At 36.7% G+C, this 22,909-nt stretch overlaps 1 protein-coding gene across 1 annotated transcript in view; it reads right to left on the minus strand.

The window, feature by feature from the left end:
• The window catches only part of SKAP2 (src kinase associated phosphoprotein 2), a 38,021-nt gene extending 18,945 nt beyond the window's left edge, over window positions 1–19,076 (minus strand). The window contains exons 1-4 of the mRNA XM_086467884.1: window positions 18,961–19,076; window positions 17,990–18,053; window positions 17,529–17,633; window positions 17,377–17,385 (exon numbers count right to left, since the gene is read on the minus strand). Of these exons, the coding sequence (XP_086324010.1) occupies window positions 17,377–17,385; window positions 17,529–17,633; window positions 17,990–18,053; window positions 18,961–19,038 (256 nt within the window). The 5' untranslated portion in view covers window positions 19,039–19,076. The remainder of the gene's footprint in view (window positions 1–17,376; window positions 17,386–17,528; window positions 17,634–17,989; window positions 18,054–18,960) is intronic.
• Between the last annotated feature and the right edge of the window lie 3,833 nt (window positions 19,077–22,909).

The raw sequence follows: 22,909 nt of genomic DNA on the forward strand, positions 1-22,909 counted from the left end.
TTCTGCCCTACTAAACCAGCAAGAGTTTTTGCTCTCTGACACTTGACTAGCTAAAAATCTGGTTGAGATGAATATACACTATTATTTAAGCCAAGGGAAAAAACAAGAGAATGGGTGAAATCTGAAACTGTGGTACAGCACAAAACACTCTAAACTATTTACCACATTCACATTCATTTGGCATAACACTTGTTGCATGTTTCCAAGGACACTCATTTGTTTATTTTAAGCACTCACAATTGGAGCATAAATGGCAAAAATACATCCCTACATGCTGTTCGGAGCGCTAGGAGGCACTGTCATTCTGTGGCTTCCTTACCACTATTACACCACTCACAGACAGTATTATCCCATCATCAGTCACATTTTCTAGGATTGCTGCCCTTTCCCAGAACAACCCAGTTTCATCCAATACACAGAGTATTATACGTTGATTAAATAAATGTTGATATTACATGTTACTGAATGTTTGGACCTACATCAACTGATGTGTTGAATGTACTGTGGATTTTAAGTCTATCACTGTCATGGTCATCAGAGTAGCTTAAACTGGGGACTGACGTCGGAGGGTGTTTCAACTGAAGTAAAACAGCAGAGGTTGGAAGAGATTTTGTCGTAAGGTACAGTTGAAGACACGTAGCTTGCATTGTGGTTTCACGGAAAAATTTAGAATATATGCACTCCCCTTCCTGAAAAACCTATTTCCTAGAAACAAAAGTTCACCAGATCCATATCTGAAGATGAGGAAACGCCTGAACCAAGGCACTTTGAATACTGAAAGGTCCCAAATTCAAACAAAGGCTGGCTATATTAGCATGCTGGTTTAGATCCCAGCCACCCCCACTTAACCCACTTTGCTTTACGCTACAGAGCTGTCACAGAGAGGACAAACTTTTAGGGGCAATTAGGCTGGAAGAGGCATTCCAGAAGCAAAAATATGGTAAAACCCCTATGGTTCTTCCCAGTGTTTTCTGGTATTAGGTCCTGAAGCAGTAACTATGTGTGAGATGTTCTTTAAACACAGCAACCTCAATTACCCCAGGAATTACAGATGTAATCAGATACTAAAGTTCATGTTGCAACATGGAAGAGAGTCAAAAGATGAAAAACTAAAATAAAAAATACAGTAGAAGTACTTCTGTATTAAGATACTGTGTAAGAAGAGTCATGCAGACATTTAAAACAATCTGGTATGTTTCCTCTGTATCTCTTCTTAACACTATCACTACCATTGCAGTGAGGAAATATTCTTCTCCTCCTTCTCACTATGTCAACATGAGACTACTCAAGACTAATCAAACCAGTGAACTCTTCCAGAGCTGTAGATCCAAAAAACCCTTGAGATACAAGTTATGTTGCATACTCTGCTGGTACTCAGAGACTCTAATAGCAAACAATCTTTGACAATACAACAAGGATCTAACTGGATTTGGTAAGGGGTTTTTCCAGTTAGTCCACGAAAGCTGTTGAAAATAATTTATTTATTTAATTTGTAGCCTGAATAAAAACCAGAAAAATAATCACCCAATCATAAATGATTCCACCATCCACACAATTTTAAAAGTGAACCATGAATTTTACACTAGTTGAGTTTTTTACATGAATCCATTAATTTTTTTTCTTCCAGCCTCTATTTCTTAAAGGGGGAGGGGAAAAAAAAAAAATCAGACCACTTGAGTACAAAATGTGTAAGAGTTTGGCTTGAACAGTGCATTCCCTCAATGGAATGTGGTATCTTCATGATAAATAGGCATAAACTTAGCAGTTTCCTCTACTAACACATTACTTAAACATCTTTTTACATTAGACTCATTTAAGGACATTATTAATTGGTATTCTACTGTATTCTAGTCTCTGACACATTGTCATTGCACATTACTAGTTTATACCCCGGATAATCCCAGTTTGTGGGTTAATATATTCTATTCAACACTTTAATAACAGTAAACAAAAACAGCTCAGCTATGCAGCAAAACCTACCAAACCACACAGATGGTTATAAGGTTTTCATTGTGCGGTTTCCATAGCAATCATATTGCAAATCTGGAAGCTTCTTGCAAATAAGCAGCTTGTATTTACATGCCTCTCGGCTGCAGCATGGAATTCTACAACATGTGAAGTTGTTATTCCAATCACATATTGTTAGAAAAATCATTGGAAGATGTTTTGATCAGTTCAGATAAAATCTACTGTAGTGAACTGATTTTTCATCTATTTCATAACGATACAAGCAATCACACGCTTGTAATGCATATTAATGTATTTTCATTTTAAATCGCATCGTGGTGTCACGTTATAAGCATACAAACAGCTCTTATAAGACAGGCCCCCACAAAAATAACTGTTACTATTAAATAATCAATTAAAAAAACCCATAGTGTCTTTACTATTGTACTCAGCAGGGATGACACATGCATGCAAATAAAAAGGTGTGTACATGAAGACCTCTATTGACGCTGAACGTCATGGGTCTAATACTGCTTTGTGCAAGAAAAAGTAAGAGATACAATGGCATGGTAACACCAAAAGTATTACTCCTCCACACTGCTTTTTTGCTACCAAACAATGACTCTGCAGAAATGTAAACAAGAACTTGCAAACATGAATAAATGCTTACCATGGGAAAGAGTCAAGACCTTTTCTCGCCCAGATTTACAGTTTTATGAACTGACCTAACCCCATAACAGATGGGTTATTACTCTAATAAGAAACATAAATCAATCCAGCTATGTAATTTTTCTTAAAATGAGCAAAAACCGTCTTTTCTACAAACAAGATTATTTGTTTAGAGAAACATTTAAGAATTCCAAAAAAGGAGCAATAAACATGTAAAACTTAAGAGCAAAATAATTTTTATAATTTGGCCAAACTGACACCTTCTGCTAGCATTAGTAGTGAGGGCTAGAGACCATCTGGAGTCAAAGTAATAAGAATGAACACCCTGTTTTATGTAGGGCCAGTGAGCTGCCTTACCTGAAGACAGTGCTCCCCAGCCTTGGGGAGGGGGTCCTCTGCAATATTCTCACTATGTACAGACTTTACAGACCTATACATTTCACCCAAACTTTTGTGGGGTTTTAGCCTAAGCAGCTTGATAGCCCAGAAATCCTCCATGTGTTGCTTGATCCTAGGCTTATTTGCTTTGGTATGTCTATTTATAATGGCAGGGATTTTCCTTTCTGAAGTCTTCTTTTATACTCCAGATCCACCCATTCTGTAGGGAGAAATCTCCAATTCCAAGCAGCAAAACTCCAGCTTTCATTATCCTCCAATATTCCCACACATCTGTCCCTTTCCCCTAGTTCCTCCTGGACATGGCAGATTACTGGAAGATTTACACACAACTTCTTGAGATTTCACCCTGCATTCCCAGTAGCACTCTAGTGCACTCTGTAAACAAATGAAACCACTTGGAGAAGGCTACTGAAGGTGCTGTTCTCTAGCCATGGGGGGTGGCAGAGAGGGGGAGACAGACTATCGTTTTATTAAAGCTCCATCTGACTGTGCCAGGGTGCATGGTTTGGGGATGAAAATCCTCCAGGACAGTGACAGAAGTGGGGAAACAAACTGGTTGCTATTTAGAGAAGAGATTATAAACGTAAGAATTTCTTACCATGACAGAAGAGAGCACAATTCTTGTTTTATTCCTACTTCTATGGGTCAGCTAGTTACCACCCAATGTCTCAGAGAAGTTATATTCCTGCATGACAAGCTTGAGTGGAAAAAAAAAAAAGTTTCCACAACACAAGCAGAGGAAACAGAGACAGAAATGGGTCACTTGGACACAGGCTGAACACTGAGATTATAGATGAGGTGACATCAAAATATGAGCAGAAGCTGCACTGAATAAATGGTCACCACTGTGCTCAGAAACACAATGAGAAACACACAGCACAGAATGGTATGCTACCGCAATACAGAAAGAGATCTGTAGGTTTTGAACAATACAAAATACATTTTAATCAAAAATATTATGCATACCAAGATGCTTTAGTTTTAGTTGAGGACAATCCATGCCAATTCCTATCCCCAATTCCTTCCAACACATGTGATCCAAGCCTGATTCCAAGATGGAGGCAAAAGGTTTCGTTCAAATACACTACCCACTAAACTGGATGGGACCTCCAACTAACACTTTTTTGCACAAGTTTTAATCAGCCCTTTGAAAACAACCCTTATCTGAATTCTAGAGTAAGTAAGGTTGAGTACACACACCACTCTGCCCAACCGGTAGACAGTAACAGAAGTCTGTTACTACTATTGACAATGTACTGACCTCCCAATGGCCTCGAATAAATAGCATTGGCTGTACAAAGTGAAAAAGCTAGAATCATGAGATACTTTGGGACAGAAGGGACCAGTGGAAATTGCTTAGTCTAACACCCTGCTCTAACTCTGAAAGTTAGATCAAGTTCCTAGGAAACAGCATTTGGCTTCTTTTGGTACTCCGTACTATAGCAGTTTATAAGGGTCCGTGCATTTTAATAGTTCACGCATGAGAGAGCTGAAGCTAATGACTTTATAGAACAGGATTAGCTCAAATGACTCCATTTTCTCCAGATCTTGCCAAGTCTCCAGATGTGAGGTTTCCTGAATTCCTTGAGGAATCCTGCACTTTTTTTCCCCTCAGTTGCACTCCTTGTATCTTGAAAAGGTGCTACTGTGCACCACCATTGCTCCCAATTGTGTAAGCAGTCTGAATAACCAAACCAGCCATCTCAGCTAAAGGTGAAGTGCTGCCTCCTATTGTGAGAAGATCTTGGAAAAGTCACCTCATCATCCTCACAGAAAAGATTGGTAGATTTTGTTACAAATTAACTCAGGATCAATGCTGCCGGAAAAGGAGGCGAGAAAGAGAGGAAGTGATATTGGAGTCCTGGAATGTCAATTAGCCATTTTCTGGAGAAACAAAAAAATCTCCCTTAAAACAACCTTCCTGTGACACCACCCAGTGAATCTAAACATATGTTATGCTTTGGCTTAATCAAAACCAAAAAGCAGATGTAAGATTCCCTTCCTAACAGAAGCATTTTGGAGTTAACAGTATTTGCTAAACTAAAGTGTGAAGTAAACAAAAAAAAAAAAATCCCAGTCCCACTAGGGATAAATACAAAGCACAGTTTAAGGATGCAATTCTTTAGTCTTGTGCAGAAGAATGTTGTTTGGTCACATAACTATTGCTACAAAGAATAATAGCTGAGTGAAGTAGTAGAGAGAAATTAGTAAGTCTGGAGAACTGTGTGAGAAAAAAAATCTCTTTCTAAATATATCTGTGAAAAAGACACTGCATTTCTTCTATATTATCACACACATACTCATCCACATGAACTGTGCTAAGGCAATGGATTAAAACAACATGTTTTTAAAAACAGAAAGATAATATACAAGTTCTCTCTAGTTTACTAGAAAACAATAAGCGATATTTTTCTAGCAGAAAGTATTTTTTATAATGTTTTAAGGCAGGAAGTAGGAAGATCAAATTATTAAATAACACATCTCTGTCCTTGAAGGAAAAACAGTTACTTGCACACAAGACAGAAAATTGCACATTGTTGGCAAACCCACAGTTGTTGCAAAGTGGATCATCTTCTCACTCTACTGTGCATAATTTTACCAAGTTTTCAGGAAATGTAGGAGCATGCTTTCCCCTACTTACCTTCCCCACTTGTTAAGATCTGAATATATGTTAGCACCTTTCCTCTTTCTTTCCTTTCCCCAGTACCAAGTGTCCCAGTACTCTTGCTTCCCTGCCTTTGCACCATTCTATAGTCACAACCAATTCATATAAAAACAATATCTGCTTCACAGATTTTGCTTATTTACCAAACACAGAGGTTGTTTGTATGAAAGTTGCTGTTTCCAGGGCTTCACAAGGCCCTTCAGGCTTTAAAAGCAAAGTATCAGAATGGGAGGAAAAACATGCTCAATCACCTGAACAATAGAACAGAATATATTCATTAGGACAACTGAACAATCCACATAGGCAATTCCTGGGTTTAGTTATGAATATATTAAGATTTTATTAACTCAGCTTCCTGCTTGGAGTGCCTGCTTGGAACTTTCCTTGCAAATAAGCAATCTTCAGTCATGTTTTGAGTGACAGCTGAATCAACTTAGTTGTGCAGTTCCTAGCAAACAACAAATAATTTAAAATCTCCAATTAAAAAAAAAGATGCAACAACTTTACATTCTCTACATTCTCTTTTTTTTTTTTCTTAGACAAACATAGATATAAAAGAATTAACAGTTTGTCAATTTAAGGTTAAATGAGGGAAAAAATATGTAGTCTGACAGGATTAGAAGGAATACAAGTATGTAAAATCTTAGTTACACCAATAGCAAGCTTGGGAGGAAAGGAGGTAGAAAAAGGCAAGAAAAGCAGGAGTACATACCAGGAAAGACCATTTAGAGTGTCTAATTTTTGAATATTAAAATTTCTTCGACAAAACGATCTAATTATTATTAATAAAATTCAATACAAATATGCCAAAGTGCAATATGCACTGCATAGAAATAAGGGATGGGTTTTGCACTGACCTTTTTATTTCCTCATGAAGAAAGACCTGATAATAGTAATTCTTCTCAAGAGAAAAGATAAAGGTCATCATAAGCAAGTTCAATTGTGGATATGCACACAACAATTACAATGAAGAATAAAAGAAATTACAGAGAGATCCACTTCCAGAAACTCATTCATTCTTTTCCCATTTTTATATTCACAGATGCTTTGCATTTACAATTAAAGTCACGATTTCTGAAAACAAATCCCTGAAATAAAGTCTTTTAGAATGGTCTAATCCTTTATGCTGAGTGAACTGGTCAGAATACATTAAACTCAGAAAACAAAAAATTATTTGATGGACCATCAAAGAAGGTAAAAATTTCATAAGTGACTTAAGGAATTTATAAGGAGCTGGACTCTGAAGTTTGATTAGACACTTTTAAAAATGTTACCTATATTTTTTTGATCAAGAGATTAGATAACAACTTTGACACCTGAACAGAAACATCTCTCAAGGTAAAGTTTCATGTTAGCTTCCAATAAAGCTCAATTTTGGTTCCACTTCTAAAAATGTTCCTAAAGCCTCAAATTTGGCATACAAAAGTCAAGGCAACAGGCATCTTACCTAAATCCATACTTAAATGTTTAAAGAAGGAATAAAATATTTTAAGATACTTGCTCTTAACAGGCCTTAACAATGTAAAGGAAAGCTCCTGGGGTTTAATGTTTCTACATGCTCATCTAATTATTTAGCTGATTAACAAAAAATGCTCCCTCCTCTGTCCCCCCTCACCCTCCCAAAAAAAGTATTTGCAATTATTGGACAGAATGCAAATTTGTAGCTCAAAGGGACAAAATAAACAAAAAAAAGTGATTTTGAAGTTGATTCCATGGTTGTATTGTAGGTTCACAGGAATTTGAGCTAGAGGTTGCTTGCCCAAATACATGTGGCATGCATATAAGTACATTCTTATATATAAACATAATAAAGATTTATGTGAATTCACTGTAACTAAAATAAATTTATTTGTTCTCTCAACCCGTAACAGCTCTTAGTTATGTAAATAGTTTAAGTGTTCAACATGACATTTTATAAACCTTATTATTAAGATGTTTTGCTAAAATAAGTGTGGTGGCTATTAAAAGTTACATAGAAAATATAAATAGTTCTCTATGTAAATACATCTAGCAATCAAATATTCAGTTAACCAATCTATACTGTATAACTCTGTACTACAGTGTTATTTGACAACCGTGTGTAGGGGTTATATTTCTCAGGCTTAAATTTACATGATAGACAGAAAAAAAGTCTGTAAATGTCAAGTAAAGTTTCCCATAGTCGTTGATCAGCAGCAAGATTTAAATTTAAAAGCCATTTCTGAAAACTACATATCCCTAATTGTGACAAATGTGACTTGACATAATATTTACATACACAGAATTCATAAAGAAAGCATCTTGTTTAAACCACATAATATCCTTTAATAATCTGCAGGGTTAAAGTATTCAAATTTATAGTCTGATTCCAGAAATGAACTTACTCAAAAAAGGGACAGAAGACAAGGCATTTCAGCATAGCTCACTTTAGTGAAAGGAAACAAAATACAGTTGTTGGCATGTTTCCACAAGAAAAGTCTGGCTCCCAGATGCTTCTCTTATAACTCCTTTAAAAATGTTCTACCAAGACATTTTTGCATTCTGTGTTGATCATTAACTGCACATTGACAAAAAAAAAAAAAAAACACCACAACAATTCCGCAGCTTTCACCCTTCACTTATTTTCATGAAAAGTAACAAACCCACTCTACTGCCTCTTTTCACTGTTTATGGCCCATGCCATCAAATTAAGTTATGTCAACTACGCTAAATCCTTTCTCCAGCTTAAATGATTAAATAAAGTAATTGTAAAAATACTCTTGTTATGATTCATCAGTAAACCAAAATCAGGTTAAATTAGAAATAAACCACAAATTATAGCTGCAATGCACACTGTTTACATATACCACATTTTGGGTAACATTCCCAAATTCATTTCTACAAATACCATACCATTCTCACACGTTAGGTCCAGAGTAGGACCAGCAGCTCTGAACGTCAGATCTACTAGACCTACACGGCACATACCACAGTGCACCTCACGGAGATGAGGTAGCACAGCGGGGATCTGGAAACAGTCCATAAGCAGGAGATGACAACTGCTCCCCAGACAGCTCACCATGTTACTGTGGGATTGGCGCACAGCTGGATCTCAGAAAAAACACAGGGCCCCCAGAGTCCCAGACTACTTGAATTCCCTCGCAGCCGGTACTTTGGATTACCCAGCTCTCATGCCAGAGACACCACACAGTCCCAGTTGCACTGTAAGAGCCACCATTTGTAGGCCTGAGCTACACAGTTTAACCAGAAATTGGCTCTTATGACCCGTATGGAAATTGTGACAAGATCACATCCATCTTGAACTTTTGCTTATTGCATTATCTGAACTACCGTTCAACATTTAGTAATGGAGATGCCTCACTTCTTAAGGAAATAAATTTGAGACAGGTATGGAAGCAAGTATAGATTCAGTCAGTATATTTTGGGACAATGGAAGGACAACCCTCATTCCAGGATCCACAGGCTTTTCTGTAGACAGTGCTTTGTTTTGAAAATGAGATTCCTTCCTTCAGTCCCAGTTTTACTCACTGTTGCCTTCAAGATGCAAGGACAGAATAATTGTTACAGCCTGCTAAGACAAAACCCTTCCACAAACCAAAGATGGAAGTACTGGATGCTATTCCTTAAGGATACTGAAAGTTTCCAAGATCTTAAACTAGTTTTCATTAGAACACAAACTCAGAGTTTTTAGGTGGAAGAAAAAGGACTGAAACAATATCCCGTGCCAGATATTCCTGTTCTGGATAAGAAAGTTTTCCTCCTACCTTGCTCTCTAATCCAAATCTCACTGACTTGCCAAAACACTTCCCTCAGTCTCTTCTGGCTTTTTAAGAAAACATTCTTCCCTTTGCTGCTGAAGCATATCCGTGTACCTACACCTTGATGTCCCCTGGAACATGCGCTCTCTACTTGAGGGCACAGCAGACTGCTGCATCTCTTGCCCTCTCTGCCTTGTCCACTGTGTGGTCTGGGAGCTGTACCTTGCTGACCATCTTCCTTTCCTAGGAGCAACCAACCTGATTCTTTCAAAGACTCCTACCCAGCCTAGGGAGCAGCAGCCAAGCCAAGGAAACAGGCAGCTTTTTCCTATGTTGCCTTTGTGGCATATGTGTGAACTAAGCATGATACCCATCGCAAACACAGTACACTATAACACACAAGAAAATCAGGTACATGTGCATATGGCCAGCGAAATTAACGAAGCTCTGGTTAATTAGTAGTATTTTGTTTGGCTAATATCTCCATTTGGAGGACAGTGGGAAGCAAACTGACCAGGAGAAAAAGCACACAGAGGAAAAGACATATACAAAGGATTTATGCCGATTCCCTTCTTAAGGCTGAAAAATTCAAATAAGGAATTTGTATCTACACTAACAGAGTGATTAATTCAGCCTTTAAAGCCCACCTTGCTGGGTCTTATTTGAGAACCCAGTTGTATAAATTATGGTTCTTTAATAGCTACCTTGTGGAAACCAGAAAAGTTGAGAAGCGATAGCCTGAGGCACCATATAACCTCTGGTTGCTCTTGTTTCTCAAAAAAACTCTACCTAATGGTTTCAATAGCCTGATATGCAGTCATTCGTCACAAACTCGAAGAGTAAAGGTTCCTTGATCTATCTATATAGTATTCATCACAGTTATACCCAAGCAAGCCCAACATTTCTATTTTCATAAATATACATAACACAATTGACATTTTGCTTTGAACTTGCTAAACTACAGCAATTCTTCAGATTTATGGTTAACTATCTCACATACAAAGGCATTTCTTCTGAATGCTTTGCCTTAGAATTATTGCACTGCTTCTTAATTAGATAAAAACAGTGCTACCAAAGAAAACTACTTCGCTTTCAAAAGAATGAACTTTGGGTCCATAACCCATTGAAGACACGCATGCATAAACAAAGCTTTGTTCACATCTAACGTGAAGCCAGCTGTCAGAAACAGAGTCAACATTGAAAAAGCTATGATGCAAGTAAAATTAGTTTGTGATTTTGCCTCAGCAGGATGACAAGCTTTTCTGAGACAGGATTCTATCTCCTAATGATAAACAACTTCTGTCACAAACTGTTCACATCAGATTGGTTTTACAAATCAATAGTACCAAATGTTGTTTAGCGCTCGTGCACAGAAAATAGTACAAAATTGATTGATCAGTACTTGCAATAAAATACCTTATTTCAGTAAGTAAATTTCTTTCAATGAGTTGTGTGCTAATTAGTTTTTGAAAGAGTTCTTTAAACATAAAAACACACGATTAAAAACACTTCCTTTTAGATTTTCTTAGTTATGTCCTGTAATTAGAAGTAAATAAGATTCAAAATGCCAATAGACAATACAGATTTAACAATCTATTCCTGGTTTACTAGGGGTGGGAGTTGTCTGGGCTTTAGGGGTTTTTTTTGTTTGTTTGGGTTTTTTTTGTTGTTTTTTTGTTTTGTTTTGTTTTTTAAATCTCTGAAATACAGAAATAAAATTCAGGCTTTGCTAACCCAAGACTTTGATAAACACAGCCTTTCCAACTTGAACTTCTTCAATTTGTTGTAACAGTTGACCACAACTTCAAGCACGTCATTTCTGTTTTCTCCACTTGTAAACTCTGAAACCTATGAAGTCTGAAACATCTGAAAACTATGAAGTCTTGCATGCAGTTCAAAGAGAAGAGACTAAATACCTAAGCTTAACAGCACACATTTTCCATTTACTGTAGATAGTGTAATTAACTGCTTTGAATTTCACAGCTGACCAAGTTTTCTGCAGCAGATGTATATTACTAAATAAAGAATATTCTTTTCTAAGAGTATTTCTCAGTAGACAACCCCACCCCCCAAGTCCAATCAGTGAATAAGCCCCTCACATGCAAATGCAACTAAATATGAATATTCAGTTATTATTCCACTTTTATTGGCCTCCTCACTTGCACGTTTGTGAACACATGTGTGATGGGGGAGCAGGGGTTGAATTGCATCACAGACAGTAGGCTTCTTGACAGCTATGGGCCACCTATTGCTCACAGACCACCGCTTCATATTCACTTTACAAGAAACACAGAAGAGCCTGTGAACCTTATTTTTCCTCCCAGAGACTTGCCACTTCCCACTCAATAGACATCTCATTCTTTTCAGCTGCACCAGATTGTCTTACCTCCTCTTCCATCACTGACACCTAACATCAATAGAAAGGAAAAGTTCCTTCTTTAGATGTAGGATTATATTAATTGAAGATAAAGCCCAAGCTCTTGTGGCAAACAAAAGCTGAGGTCCAGGTATCAAGTTCCTAACCACCTTCTGGATGCAATGTCTTTAAATACAAAAAGTTGTCTGGATTCGTAACTCATGTCTCATGAGCATTTTGTACTAGCTGAAGGACACTCGAAGGTATTTATAAATCCCATAAACATACTGCCTCAAAACCCAGAGTGACAGAGAATTCAGACACAGCTCCATTTCATCATAGCAGTTGGGATTCAGCAAGTTGAAAAAGGTTGTTTTCCAATTATTCCCACATCTGGCATATAATCAAAGACACTTAGTAGACCCCAAAGCCCAGTGATCACGACAACAAAACCACACATCTTGGACAGAAAAAAAAAAAATCTTTACTGTTCCCTGACGCCAAAAGGTAGTTTACATCTGCTTTTCACTGCTCTTGTATTATTTTAATCACTTTTGATTTATAACAGAGTAAGCCCCTTCTTATTCTGGTACTCCACCTATCAGCAAGATTTTATAGGCAAAAATACTCCATATATAAATATAATGCAACAGCTAAACAAGTGAAAAATATTTCTTAACGACATTGAGATTCAATCTTTGAAAAAATGGTTTTGAAAAATGACCTATCCTCACTGCTTTAAAAGGAAAAAATCCCTTGCTGTGTTCTTGAATCTGAAAGATGTTTCAGTGGAAATTATTCAAAACACTTGCAGCCATTAATTTGGAAACTCCTCTTTAGTACAATCCTCAAAAGTGCTGACCTTACATCCGGTCTTTTCAGCTTCAAATACTCCACATACTACTTACACTTTATACTTTGAAGTCACTTCATTTACTGATTAAAAGCATTTAGAATTCTTTATGTGGAAAAAATAAAATTAAAAAATTGATAGTACATCAGCATTATATACAACTTCTGTGGACAAGTAAAGAATTCCCTAACTACTTGAGGCAAAAAAACAAATGCTGGGAGGAATTTGGACAATATACCAACATATGTAATATACTGACTTAACAGCTTAACTTGATGATCACAGGTAACATCTCATAATCACCTGTGTCTCTGCCGACTTAAACCTACTGCTCTGGTTTACAACAACCAATTAACAGCTTCTTCATTTTAGCTTATTGGTTTTAGGAATTGATTATACAGCTGTAATCCACAACTGGGACTGCTTGACACCAAACACTATGTTGGGCCCACAGACCCAGACTGTGATACATTGAAAACTCTAAAATAAGCAAAGGTCTCCTGAAAAGGCATTTTCATTAACACAGTGCTGTGAAATCTTCCCTTCTAGTGCCAAAGCGCCAATACATCTGACACCACATTTTGAGAACACAAATATTTGCTATGAGTTGGTGTCCACAAGTGACAGATGCAACTTACACTCAAACTCCACTACATAATCATTACTTCCTTCTTCCCAAGAACAGGTAAATCAGAGATCACATTCTTTTTTCCCCTCACTCCATGATCAAGAAAAGAGTACAACTTCATAAAAACAATTTGCTTCTTCAAAGCTCAAGCAATCCAGCAACAAGAGAGGATGAGGATGGTATTAAATTATGCTGCTTAACTGCAGAGGTTAACTGTTAGAAAAAATTAAAGCAACAAAGCTGCTTAAAGAGACAACAGTAAGATAGAGACAGGATGATCATTCCCTAGCTTCATACACAATGTCAGAAATAAGTCCTGAGACAACATCAATATTTTAAAACTATTTAAAAGACTTTGTTTAAACAAATTAAGAAGTGTTTCTTTGCGTAGCACAATTCCTATTGCATAAAACTTAAGACATTTCTTACCTTTCCCTGAGCTTTGCCTTAGTCACAGAGTTTCCCTAGCTAAGCTTCCAACTACACTGCCAATCAGAATTACTGGCCAAATACCTGGGCTTGACCAAACTGTTTGGCAGAGGACTGCTAGCAGGAATCAAAAGACAAAAGCAAAAACTTTCCATTCCCATGATCCTTGGCCCAACCAGAGATTGAATCAATCCTCAAACTCAGTTTACAGCAAACTAAGAACTAATGAAAGTTGTATTGGCTGGATTAGTTCTCCACAGCAGCTCCCCGACTAGAGATCACCGCAGCACTGAATTTCACCCCTCTCACCCCAAAGTTCTCCGCATTATGGACAGGCTGAGAAGAGATGGCACAAAGCAAATAATGCCAGCCTTGTGTCACATCACATTGCTTCAGTATTTCCAACCTTACCTATTCTGTAAGGGCAGCTTTTTATCTCCATGCACCAAATAAGCACCACCAAAGTAAGAATTAAACCTTATCTTTAGAATCACTTTAATGGAAACTATACTGTACACCGTGGAAACTAATGCTATAATGCCAGTTTGTGAGCAGAAAGAGAACAGAAGAAAAAAGACAACATAAGACTAAAAATTAAGATAAGTATGCTAGTTTAGATTAACACCTCTTCTCCTATTGTGCAAGAGTGTGGTAGACAGTACACAAACTGAGTTGAGGTTGTAGAAAGCATCAAGGTGGCAGGCAGTAGTTAGCACTGCAGTTTTGGGTATGTGCTCCGTACAGATATGAAACCACAGAAGACAATACCGAAAGCCCTTAAAAATTATGTCACTGAAACCTGGAATTAATAAAAAGATTTAGCCTTCAAAGGCTGTAACAGATGACAACATCTTTAAAGCCAGCAAGTATCCTCTCTTCTGACAAGGACAACTCCATTGTTAAAATACCACTAGGCTAGAAACCGTATGCAACTAGGTAGCTCTACACACACACACATAGACAGTTATTTAATATTACAGTTTTAGAAGTTATTTTATGTTACAGCTTATAATATCCAGCTGTGGACTGCAAAATTATATAGAGTGTACTAAAGTAGAAAATAATTAGCTAATTAAGCAAAAATGGGCCTTTATTGACAATATTTTTAATTTTGCTTCACCAAGTTTTCCTCTGTGTTTTTATTTTTTAAAAAAAAAAAAAAAAAAAAAAGCTTAGTTTTTTGAAGACAGGATAAAGCTTCTTCCTGAAGAACCTTGAAAGGAAGGTTCTACAAGCTGGGAAATCTTTATCAGTTCTGACATTTTTGAGACTACCCAAATAACCACAGTAGAACACTGACTAATACTAAGTACCAGGAAAGTTACACTTCTATGGTAAACCCAAATTTGTACATGCTATTAAAGAAGAAAGTGACAAAAGTTTAATTTTCCCACCTCTCTTTGTGCCCCTTCCAACTGTCAACCCACTCCTCCTGGCAGCAGACAGTATTAATTGAATGCCACTGAAATCCGTGCTTTTAATAGGCTAATAGACTGTTATCATTCTGGATGCTGGTTTGAAGCTATCCAGCTCCTGCCTGGAAAATTCACCTATACTGTCTCCTGCCACAAGCGGGGAAAAAAGAAAATAGCTAAGCAATGAGATAGCTAGAGAATACAACATCAGTCAGTCCTGATTACTGCAACATTTCTTGAAAATTCCCAATTTTCAAAACTGTGCAAAAATTTCCTTTTTTTTTTTTTTCACCCAAACACTCTTTATTCAAATACCAAACCAAATATTACTAAGTGGACTGCATCCATACGCTAGCTCAACTTGCTTCTGAAATGCTGATGCAAAAAACGCTGGAGAACCACAGAAATGCAAACTTTTACTTACTTCAGAAATTGCAAATTATAGCCAAATAAATAATAACAAGGTACAATGAGCCATGTACCTGAAATTCAATATTTATAAAGCTAGTGGATCACAGAGGATCAGAAGCCTCTAATATGAAGATGTTTTGAGGATAAAAACAAAGTGAAGATTAATTTCTTCTCCGTCTTCACAGGGATCTAGCATATTTGCCTTCTGTACTCCAGAGTTTAGCATAGCTTTGCAGCTGTACAAATAATTCCTTTTTTTCTGTTCTCTTAACAGGCGTTTAGAATTCCTTATTTGTTCTGTATTATTAAGTCAGGTAACAGCAAGGATAATGATGCTCCACCCTATGACCATGAAAGGAAGAAAAAGGAATTCACTTACCTGGAAAAATAGAAAGGATAGCCAACTGGAATTAAATGCAACCAATCAGGCCTAATTAAGGCAGATGAGACCAAACTGGAGTATGCTTTTTTACCATCAAGTTTAGATGAATAGCTCTACAAGAACCAAATAAGTCCTACTCCTGTGAGGTTTGTCAAATAGCATTTCATCTAAAACTCTTCAATGCGCTACAGATTAAGAGGAGGACTGCTCTAAGGCATCAGAGCCGTAAGTTTTTAGTTCTGTTTAAGCAAATGCCTATTAAAGCACATTTATGGAAGAGAAAATGATGCTTTAATCACCTAAAAATCTGTTGCAAACTTATATTTTTACTTTTACCTAGTTATGCCAACACATCACAGCCAAAACTAAGAACTCCACTGTACACGGTAAGATGGTCCTTCCTGAGAAGTTTACAATTCAAATTGACAAGATGGAGAAAGCATGAGAGAAAGATAATCCCTACTCAATGACATGAAAATGAAGCATCACTCCATGATCATGGAGAAGAAATTCATTTAACTAAAAACTGAAACTAGATTTCTTGAATAACAGAAGAGCTATCCTTTCTTTGTGACAGCTGTTCTGTACATTTCAGATTTATTAGCCACATTAGGAGAAAACAGTTCCTGGAAAACTGACATAAAAATGGGGTATAAGTGAAAATACTCTAAATTCTTGCAGAATCATATCAAGCAGCAATTGTCTGAAGACAGAGCTCAAAGAATTCAAAGCATATATTAACTACTGGCCCTCTACCAATGTTGTATGTGTTACTGCTCCAGATCTGCTTACTTTACCCTAACCCAAACAGCAAGAGTTGCAGAATATTATTTCATACAAAGTGATTATTAATTGTCATATTACTTTAAAATATCAATTGCTTACTAGTGGTAACTGAAAATTTCATTTTTTCATAGCTTCTTAAAATACCATCAAGAACGACCACCTTTCTCCTAATAGCTGAATGCTTCTAATCAACTCCAAGAGCTTTTGACAAGCTCTTTTTCTTTTGTTTTGCCATCTGATAGATACACTCGGACACCTAGAGGCATAATCATTTGACCACATCAGAAAGTCCACAGTAAAAAATTTCTGTAGAATCATAGTCATGCTGGAAGATATGAAACAAAACAACGTCAATACTTCTGTTACTTTATTCACAGTTCACCTCCAGAGCCCTTTCAAACCAACACATTGCTTTCTTGCAGGATTATAATATCATGTATTAGGCGGCAGCTGATAACATATGGAGTGATAGCAAACTTTTGTTTAATACAAATGCGAAAATGAATACAGGAAAAAAATGATGGGCAAGTTGGTGGAAAAAGCTGTAAGGCAAGTCAATTTTTTAATTAAAAAACCCACATACCAGAGAATGTTAATGAGCCGAAAGTCCCCTGAGACCACTTTTACACATTCTGCACTATTTTGATGTCCCTGCTAAAGAAAACTGAACTGTTCTTACTCAGACCTGGTTGAAGACACGTTCTTTTTCTAATGTCATAGCAAAACTTGAAATCTGAAAGTATCTTATACACAGGGTTACTTTACTCACTTACTTTTAGCCGCTCAGAGTTATCAAACTAGAAGTAGAGAAGACAAAATGATCACAAGTCACAAAGAAAAAATTTCAATACCTTTAACTTCTTCATAAATGCTATCATCTATTGGTTCACTGCTCACTTGTCCAACATCATCATATTCCTCTTCATCCTCCTCAGGAATAGCATTAGATTCCATATCTATTTAACAGCAGTTTAAAAAGTTAACACTTACTAGGAAAGAATGACCAAGCAGAAATTTATGCAAAATGAAAACACAATTCTTCTATGACCTGGTCCTTACAGTATATTCTGCTTATTTTCTTATAATGTTCATAAGGGAGAGTTTTCAACCTAGATAGTATTCTCGGAGAAAAGCAAAAATCTTGCAAAAGGAGAGAAGTCATATAAAAGCTACAACATGATTTAAAACTAGGACTTGCTATTCAAAACTTGGACAAGTGGGCATACTACATATACAAACGATGCTAACAGACAGACCTACCATCACTAATCAGTATTGTCAATAAAGGCTACTGCTCTAACAGCCAGCTTACCTTGAATTACAAATTTGACTTGCTGTACCCATTCCTCTGCTTCTTTAGGAGTGGCAGCTGTAAACTATTCAACATTTATTAATAAGTACTAGCAGTAATGACAAAAACACAACTACAATTTCATTAGGAATAAAAAAGAGGGACCGTAACATTCTCGTCACTTCCTCAAGAAACCATTAGTAATTCTTTTCATGTCTTCTGGTACTTTTCTTGCAAGGATGCTTCTTATAATGTACAGCTAATTTTGACAAATTTACGTAATTGAAGGAGAGGATGATGGATTTGAAACTCTGATCAGCAGCTGGCAGCTGTGCAGAAAAAAAGCTGCTTCTCTTCATCAATGTCAAAGCCAGAACTGATGAACAAAATTTGCCCTTGACAATTAGAAGACACCCATGAATTTCTTTAGACTGCTGGGTACAGTTTTCTTAAAAATGTTCTTGTCAGACTCCAACACACTACCTGACAGCTTAATTAACTGGCTTTCAACTGCAATCTCAGATATTTAAAACTTATTAAACTTACATTCCATATTGATGTCTAGCAGATAGATCTCCAAATTGCACAGCTGATATGCGCCTTTACGTAGATTTTCCTTGCAAAGCCATGACCAATACAATATGTATGTATCACTGATATATATTTTAACTTTTTTTTACTATTTAATTCATGCAAGAAATCATGCAGACATACTATACAATAGATATTAAAACACTAACATTGAAATGACCAATAGATAAAGATGATAGATTTCCTTGCTCTTGTCCAAAAAGATAATATTTGAACACATACATACATATTTTAAATCAGACTTTTTTTTTTCCTAATATATGAATATACAATTAAGCAAGCGAAGGTTGCCTTTTTTCATTAAGATGTCAGTGAAAGTTGTTTTACTGAAATGTTAATTCAGTAACTGGAATTGTAACGGCTTTATCAATTTAATTTCAAGTCAACATAAAAAGTCCAACCTGATAAATGCGCTTATCAGGAGCAGAGATTTCAAAACAGCAATCTTTCTTTGCATCCTTCCGAAGGCTATTATTCATTCTGATGGTGTAGCCCTCTAAGGCAAATTCACCTTTCTGTTGTTTGTCTGTTGGAGATAAAAAACAAAGTTAGAGCTTCATTTACAACAGGGAACGTAAGTGGCTCAGCAGGTTATCGCTTATTCAGATTTTTGTTTTCTATTTCCTGAATTTTCCAAAGAACAGGAAGGTTTTTACCAAAGTGATTAAGTGATGCTTCTGGAGATAAAGCTTTATTTTAAAGGAAGATGTATACAAAAGTACATTTTTCTGTAGGATGCCTAAGGAATTCCACAGGGGGATGTTTGCAGATGGTGGTCTTATTTAGTAAGAAGTGCATGTTATGACACTTGTACCTAGGGAAAGCCAAGAACTGGAACTTGCAAGACACGTTTCCTATAAATCAGTGTCTCTTTCAGCTTCAGTAAACCAATGGGAAAACCTGTCTAGCTCAGAACTTGCTGAGCTCCCTCCTAAACTAACCACTTCACTCAAAAAATAAACTTCAAACTCCTTTTTAAGCAATTGGAAAAGCTTCTTTTCACATTCTCCCACCCACTCCCAGATGTGCCTCCTTTCCACATGGCACAAATACAGAATGAATTTTGTTATAAATTCAGGTGTGTGTTCCAAAAGCATTTCTCTCAACACAGTAAATGTTTAATTAGCTAATAAAAGTACTGAGCCCTACCACAGTTTATTACGTAGAGCCATGTGGTTGTTTTAAAGACAATTCTACTTTTCAAAGGTTCTGGTTTATAAAAGTATCACTTAGAACAGGCCTGAGTTTAAATATACTGCATGTTGGGCAAGCTGCACCTGTGCACTCTTTCTGAGCTCTTCAGACCAGACGCTACATTTCATTTTATGTGCTCTGGCACGTTTTGGTGAATATTAAAAACAAACCCAAAAAGCAAAAGTAATTCAGTTTTGCAATTTCTGTAGATCACAGTGCAGCATTCACATGAAGATAGGCATCATCAGTCACATTTCGCTCAGGCAAACAAAGAACAAAGTACTGTTGCAAATGAAAGAAAACACCATTAAGTGTGGGGGTTTTCCCCACAGTACAGAAAAACATTAATTAACAATAAGCATCAGGCACAATAGCAAAACTGCTTTAAGAATTGCTGAACAGAACTTCGGTGCAAATCCAGCATCCATTACTTACGTTTGTCGAGAAAAGGAGAAAACTTCACAGTAGACAAAACAGCAAAAACTACAGTTTTCAACATAATTTTGTCATCTTTCTCGAAATTTAATAGGAAAGCATATCTTTTCTCCATTCCTGAGGGCAAAAATTGGCTAACACAGCAACACGAACATCATTGGATGTAAGGGCGGTCACCATACGAATACTCTTGCTAGTAATTTCACATGCACACAGACACAAATTCTTTGTCCTTCCACCTTTTTATGAACTCTCACCCACGGCAAGTAAATACCAAATAACACAATTATATGAGCAGGGCACTGTTCTATTTTCTCATCTAGTCCCTTCCCCCACAGTAAATTTTATTATGTTTTAATTAGTACCAATGATACAGTACTAATATTTTATATTTGCTCAATCCTCCACCCCCATATCAAGCCACACACAGATGCAAAATTCATGGAATCGCATCAAGGCAGATATTAGAAATAATAACTTGCAATAGGTTAACTAAGTTCACTTTTAATGAAATTCAATTCTGCCTAGAAATTTCATTGTTCCCTCACTTGCAACCTCAGGGAGAAGATGAAGTGAAACACATTAATTTCTCACTCTCCCATGCTGGAGGTTTATCAAAACCCAAGAAGATAGGAGCACGCAGACAGAATAAACAAACACCAGGTTCAAAAGGTAAAAACATTTTGTCAAGATAAAAATGAGGCAAGTATTCAAATTTAATCTCTTGGATTATTTCTGAGACTGCTTCTCTGTGACACAGATGATCCCTTTTAGTAATATAGTTTTCCGAGCTAATTTCAGATGATCTCTGTACTGCTACTCCTTCTTTCAAAGAGCATTAAAGTTAAAACACAAACATGCTGTACTTTGCATTGGAAGGGGAATGTGATGCATGGTATCCATATTGCATTTGATTGTTTTATTATTTATACAGTCTTTGTCTTATCTGAACACACTGTTCCAGTGCTAATTAAAATTACCTGTATGCACCACCAAAAAAAAAAAAAAAATCCTTTGCTATTACATTCTTTCACTGCCCTTTATAGCAACAGATTAGTCATAGCATTGCTACTTTTGCTTCACACTGTCTGTGCAGTGAAGTACCTCTGATTAAAGCCTAGTGTAGCATTACACATATGCTTAAAATGTTGACCATGAGGAAATTTTAAGACGAGACGGTTCACAGCCCTGACCTAGAACCCATTAAAGTTGAAAGAAAGACTCTCAGTATGCATTCACAACTCCCTGTGGCAGCAAGCCAGAGAAGACCTAGTATGTCCTGAGAAACAGCTCCACAAACACAGAATGGCAGGACACAGGTCAGCTGTATGCTCTGACGGTGACAAGCAATGGAGGTCTACAAATCCCAGTTGCTCTTGCAGAATACACCTTTCCAGGCAGGATTGGAGACGAAGCCCAACACCTGATCACCACGGAGAGAACTATGACCCATGGTAGTTGTTTGGCCAGGCACAGTAGTCATGTGCAGGCTTGAAAGCAGGGCCATCTTGTGATCATCAGACTCAATGAACATCTCTACTTCATTTATCAGCAAAGGCTTGCAGCTAAATAGGTATGCAGACAGACTTGGGCTTTCAGTTTAAAGCTGTCCTGTGAAGTTAGTGCCCCAGTGACTTCTGTGAACTTTCACATTCAGAGCTATTTTGTTTATATCAGAAATACTTTCTGGAGACCGTGCTTTAGGGAAAGTTATGCAGTGTTTGATGTTTAAAAACTTTGAAGACTTAAAGAATTTACTTGGAGACTCAAAATTACACATAGTTGTTTTTTATGGCAGGAGCCTTAAAAGTAGCTTCAGAAAGCACATTTACATTACAGAGATTTCACTTTCATTTTGAACCCATAAATCAGAACCAGAGTTTTGCTTAGGCAGAAATACAACAGCATATTTAGGAGGAACTAGAGACAGACATGTAGGTGGAACACACTCCTCTGAAGACTGATAACATTCTTACTGTCTCTTATTTTCTCAAGATAGGGCTTTGCAATTCAACAACGGAAAACCCTGAAGTTGTCCCAGAACAATATAGAACAGAACTGCAAAAAGTATAATACTATCAGTCTCGAAAAACAAAAAGAACTGTGAACATCATCAAGCACAAGTTGTTCCACAATTAAGTCAAATCTCATTTCAGAATATGCTGTTCTTTACTCTCATCTCCTCCTTCTCTTTCCTTCTCTTGATATCAGGCACACAACAGAAAAGTAAATCTGTGTCTGTGTAGATCATTTTGCATCAGGAATTCAGATTTGTAAAAAGCTAGTATAACAGAGTAGAAAGTCAGGCACTAAGTATTAAAAAGAAAAGTCAAAACTAGTACATAGATACTTGAGAGAAATAAATATGAAGGGCTATATTTAAAATGGAAAAAATACAGATCTGAATGACATTTGAGAGCCACGTTAAACATTTTTCTTACATATAAACTTCATTCATCCTCAAAATAGTGAAATGTTGTTAACAATGGAAACATTTCCCATAATAATAGGAAAAAAAAGTCTCAAGGGAAGGAGAGAAAAAGGGGTCTGAAGAAACCTTGCATAACTGAGTCCATGGGAACTTTTAAAACAAAGAAGGGTAAACCTTCAATGGGGTCTTGAAATGATTGGGTTGTAAATTTGAGGCCTAAGGCGATGTGCTCATATTATTAGCACATGTAAAAAGAATTAGTGCATTCTGAAGAACAGAGAGGACTGGGA

This window comes from Leptosomus discolor, chromosome 7 (assembly GCF_034619465.1).
Source record: "Leptosomus discolor isolate bLepDis1 chromosome 7, bLepDis1.hap2, whole genome shotgun sequence".
NCBI lineage: Eukaryota > Metazoa > Chordata > Aves > Leptosomiformes > Leptosomidae > Leptosomus > Leptosomus discolor.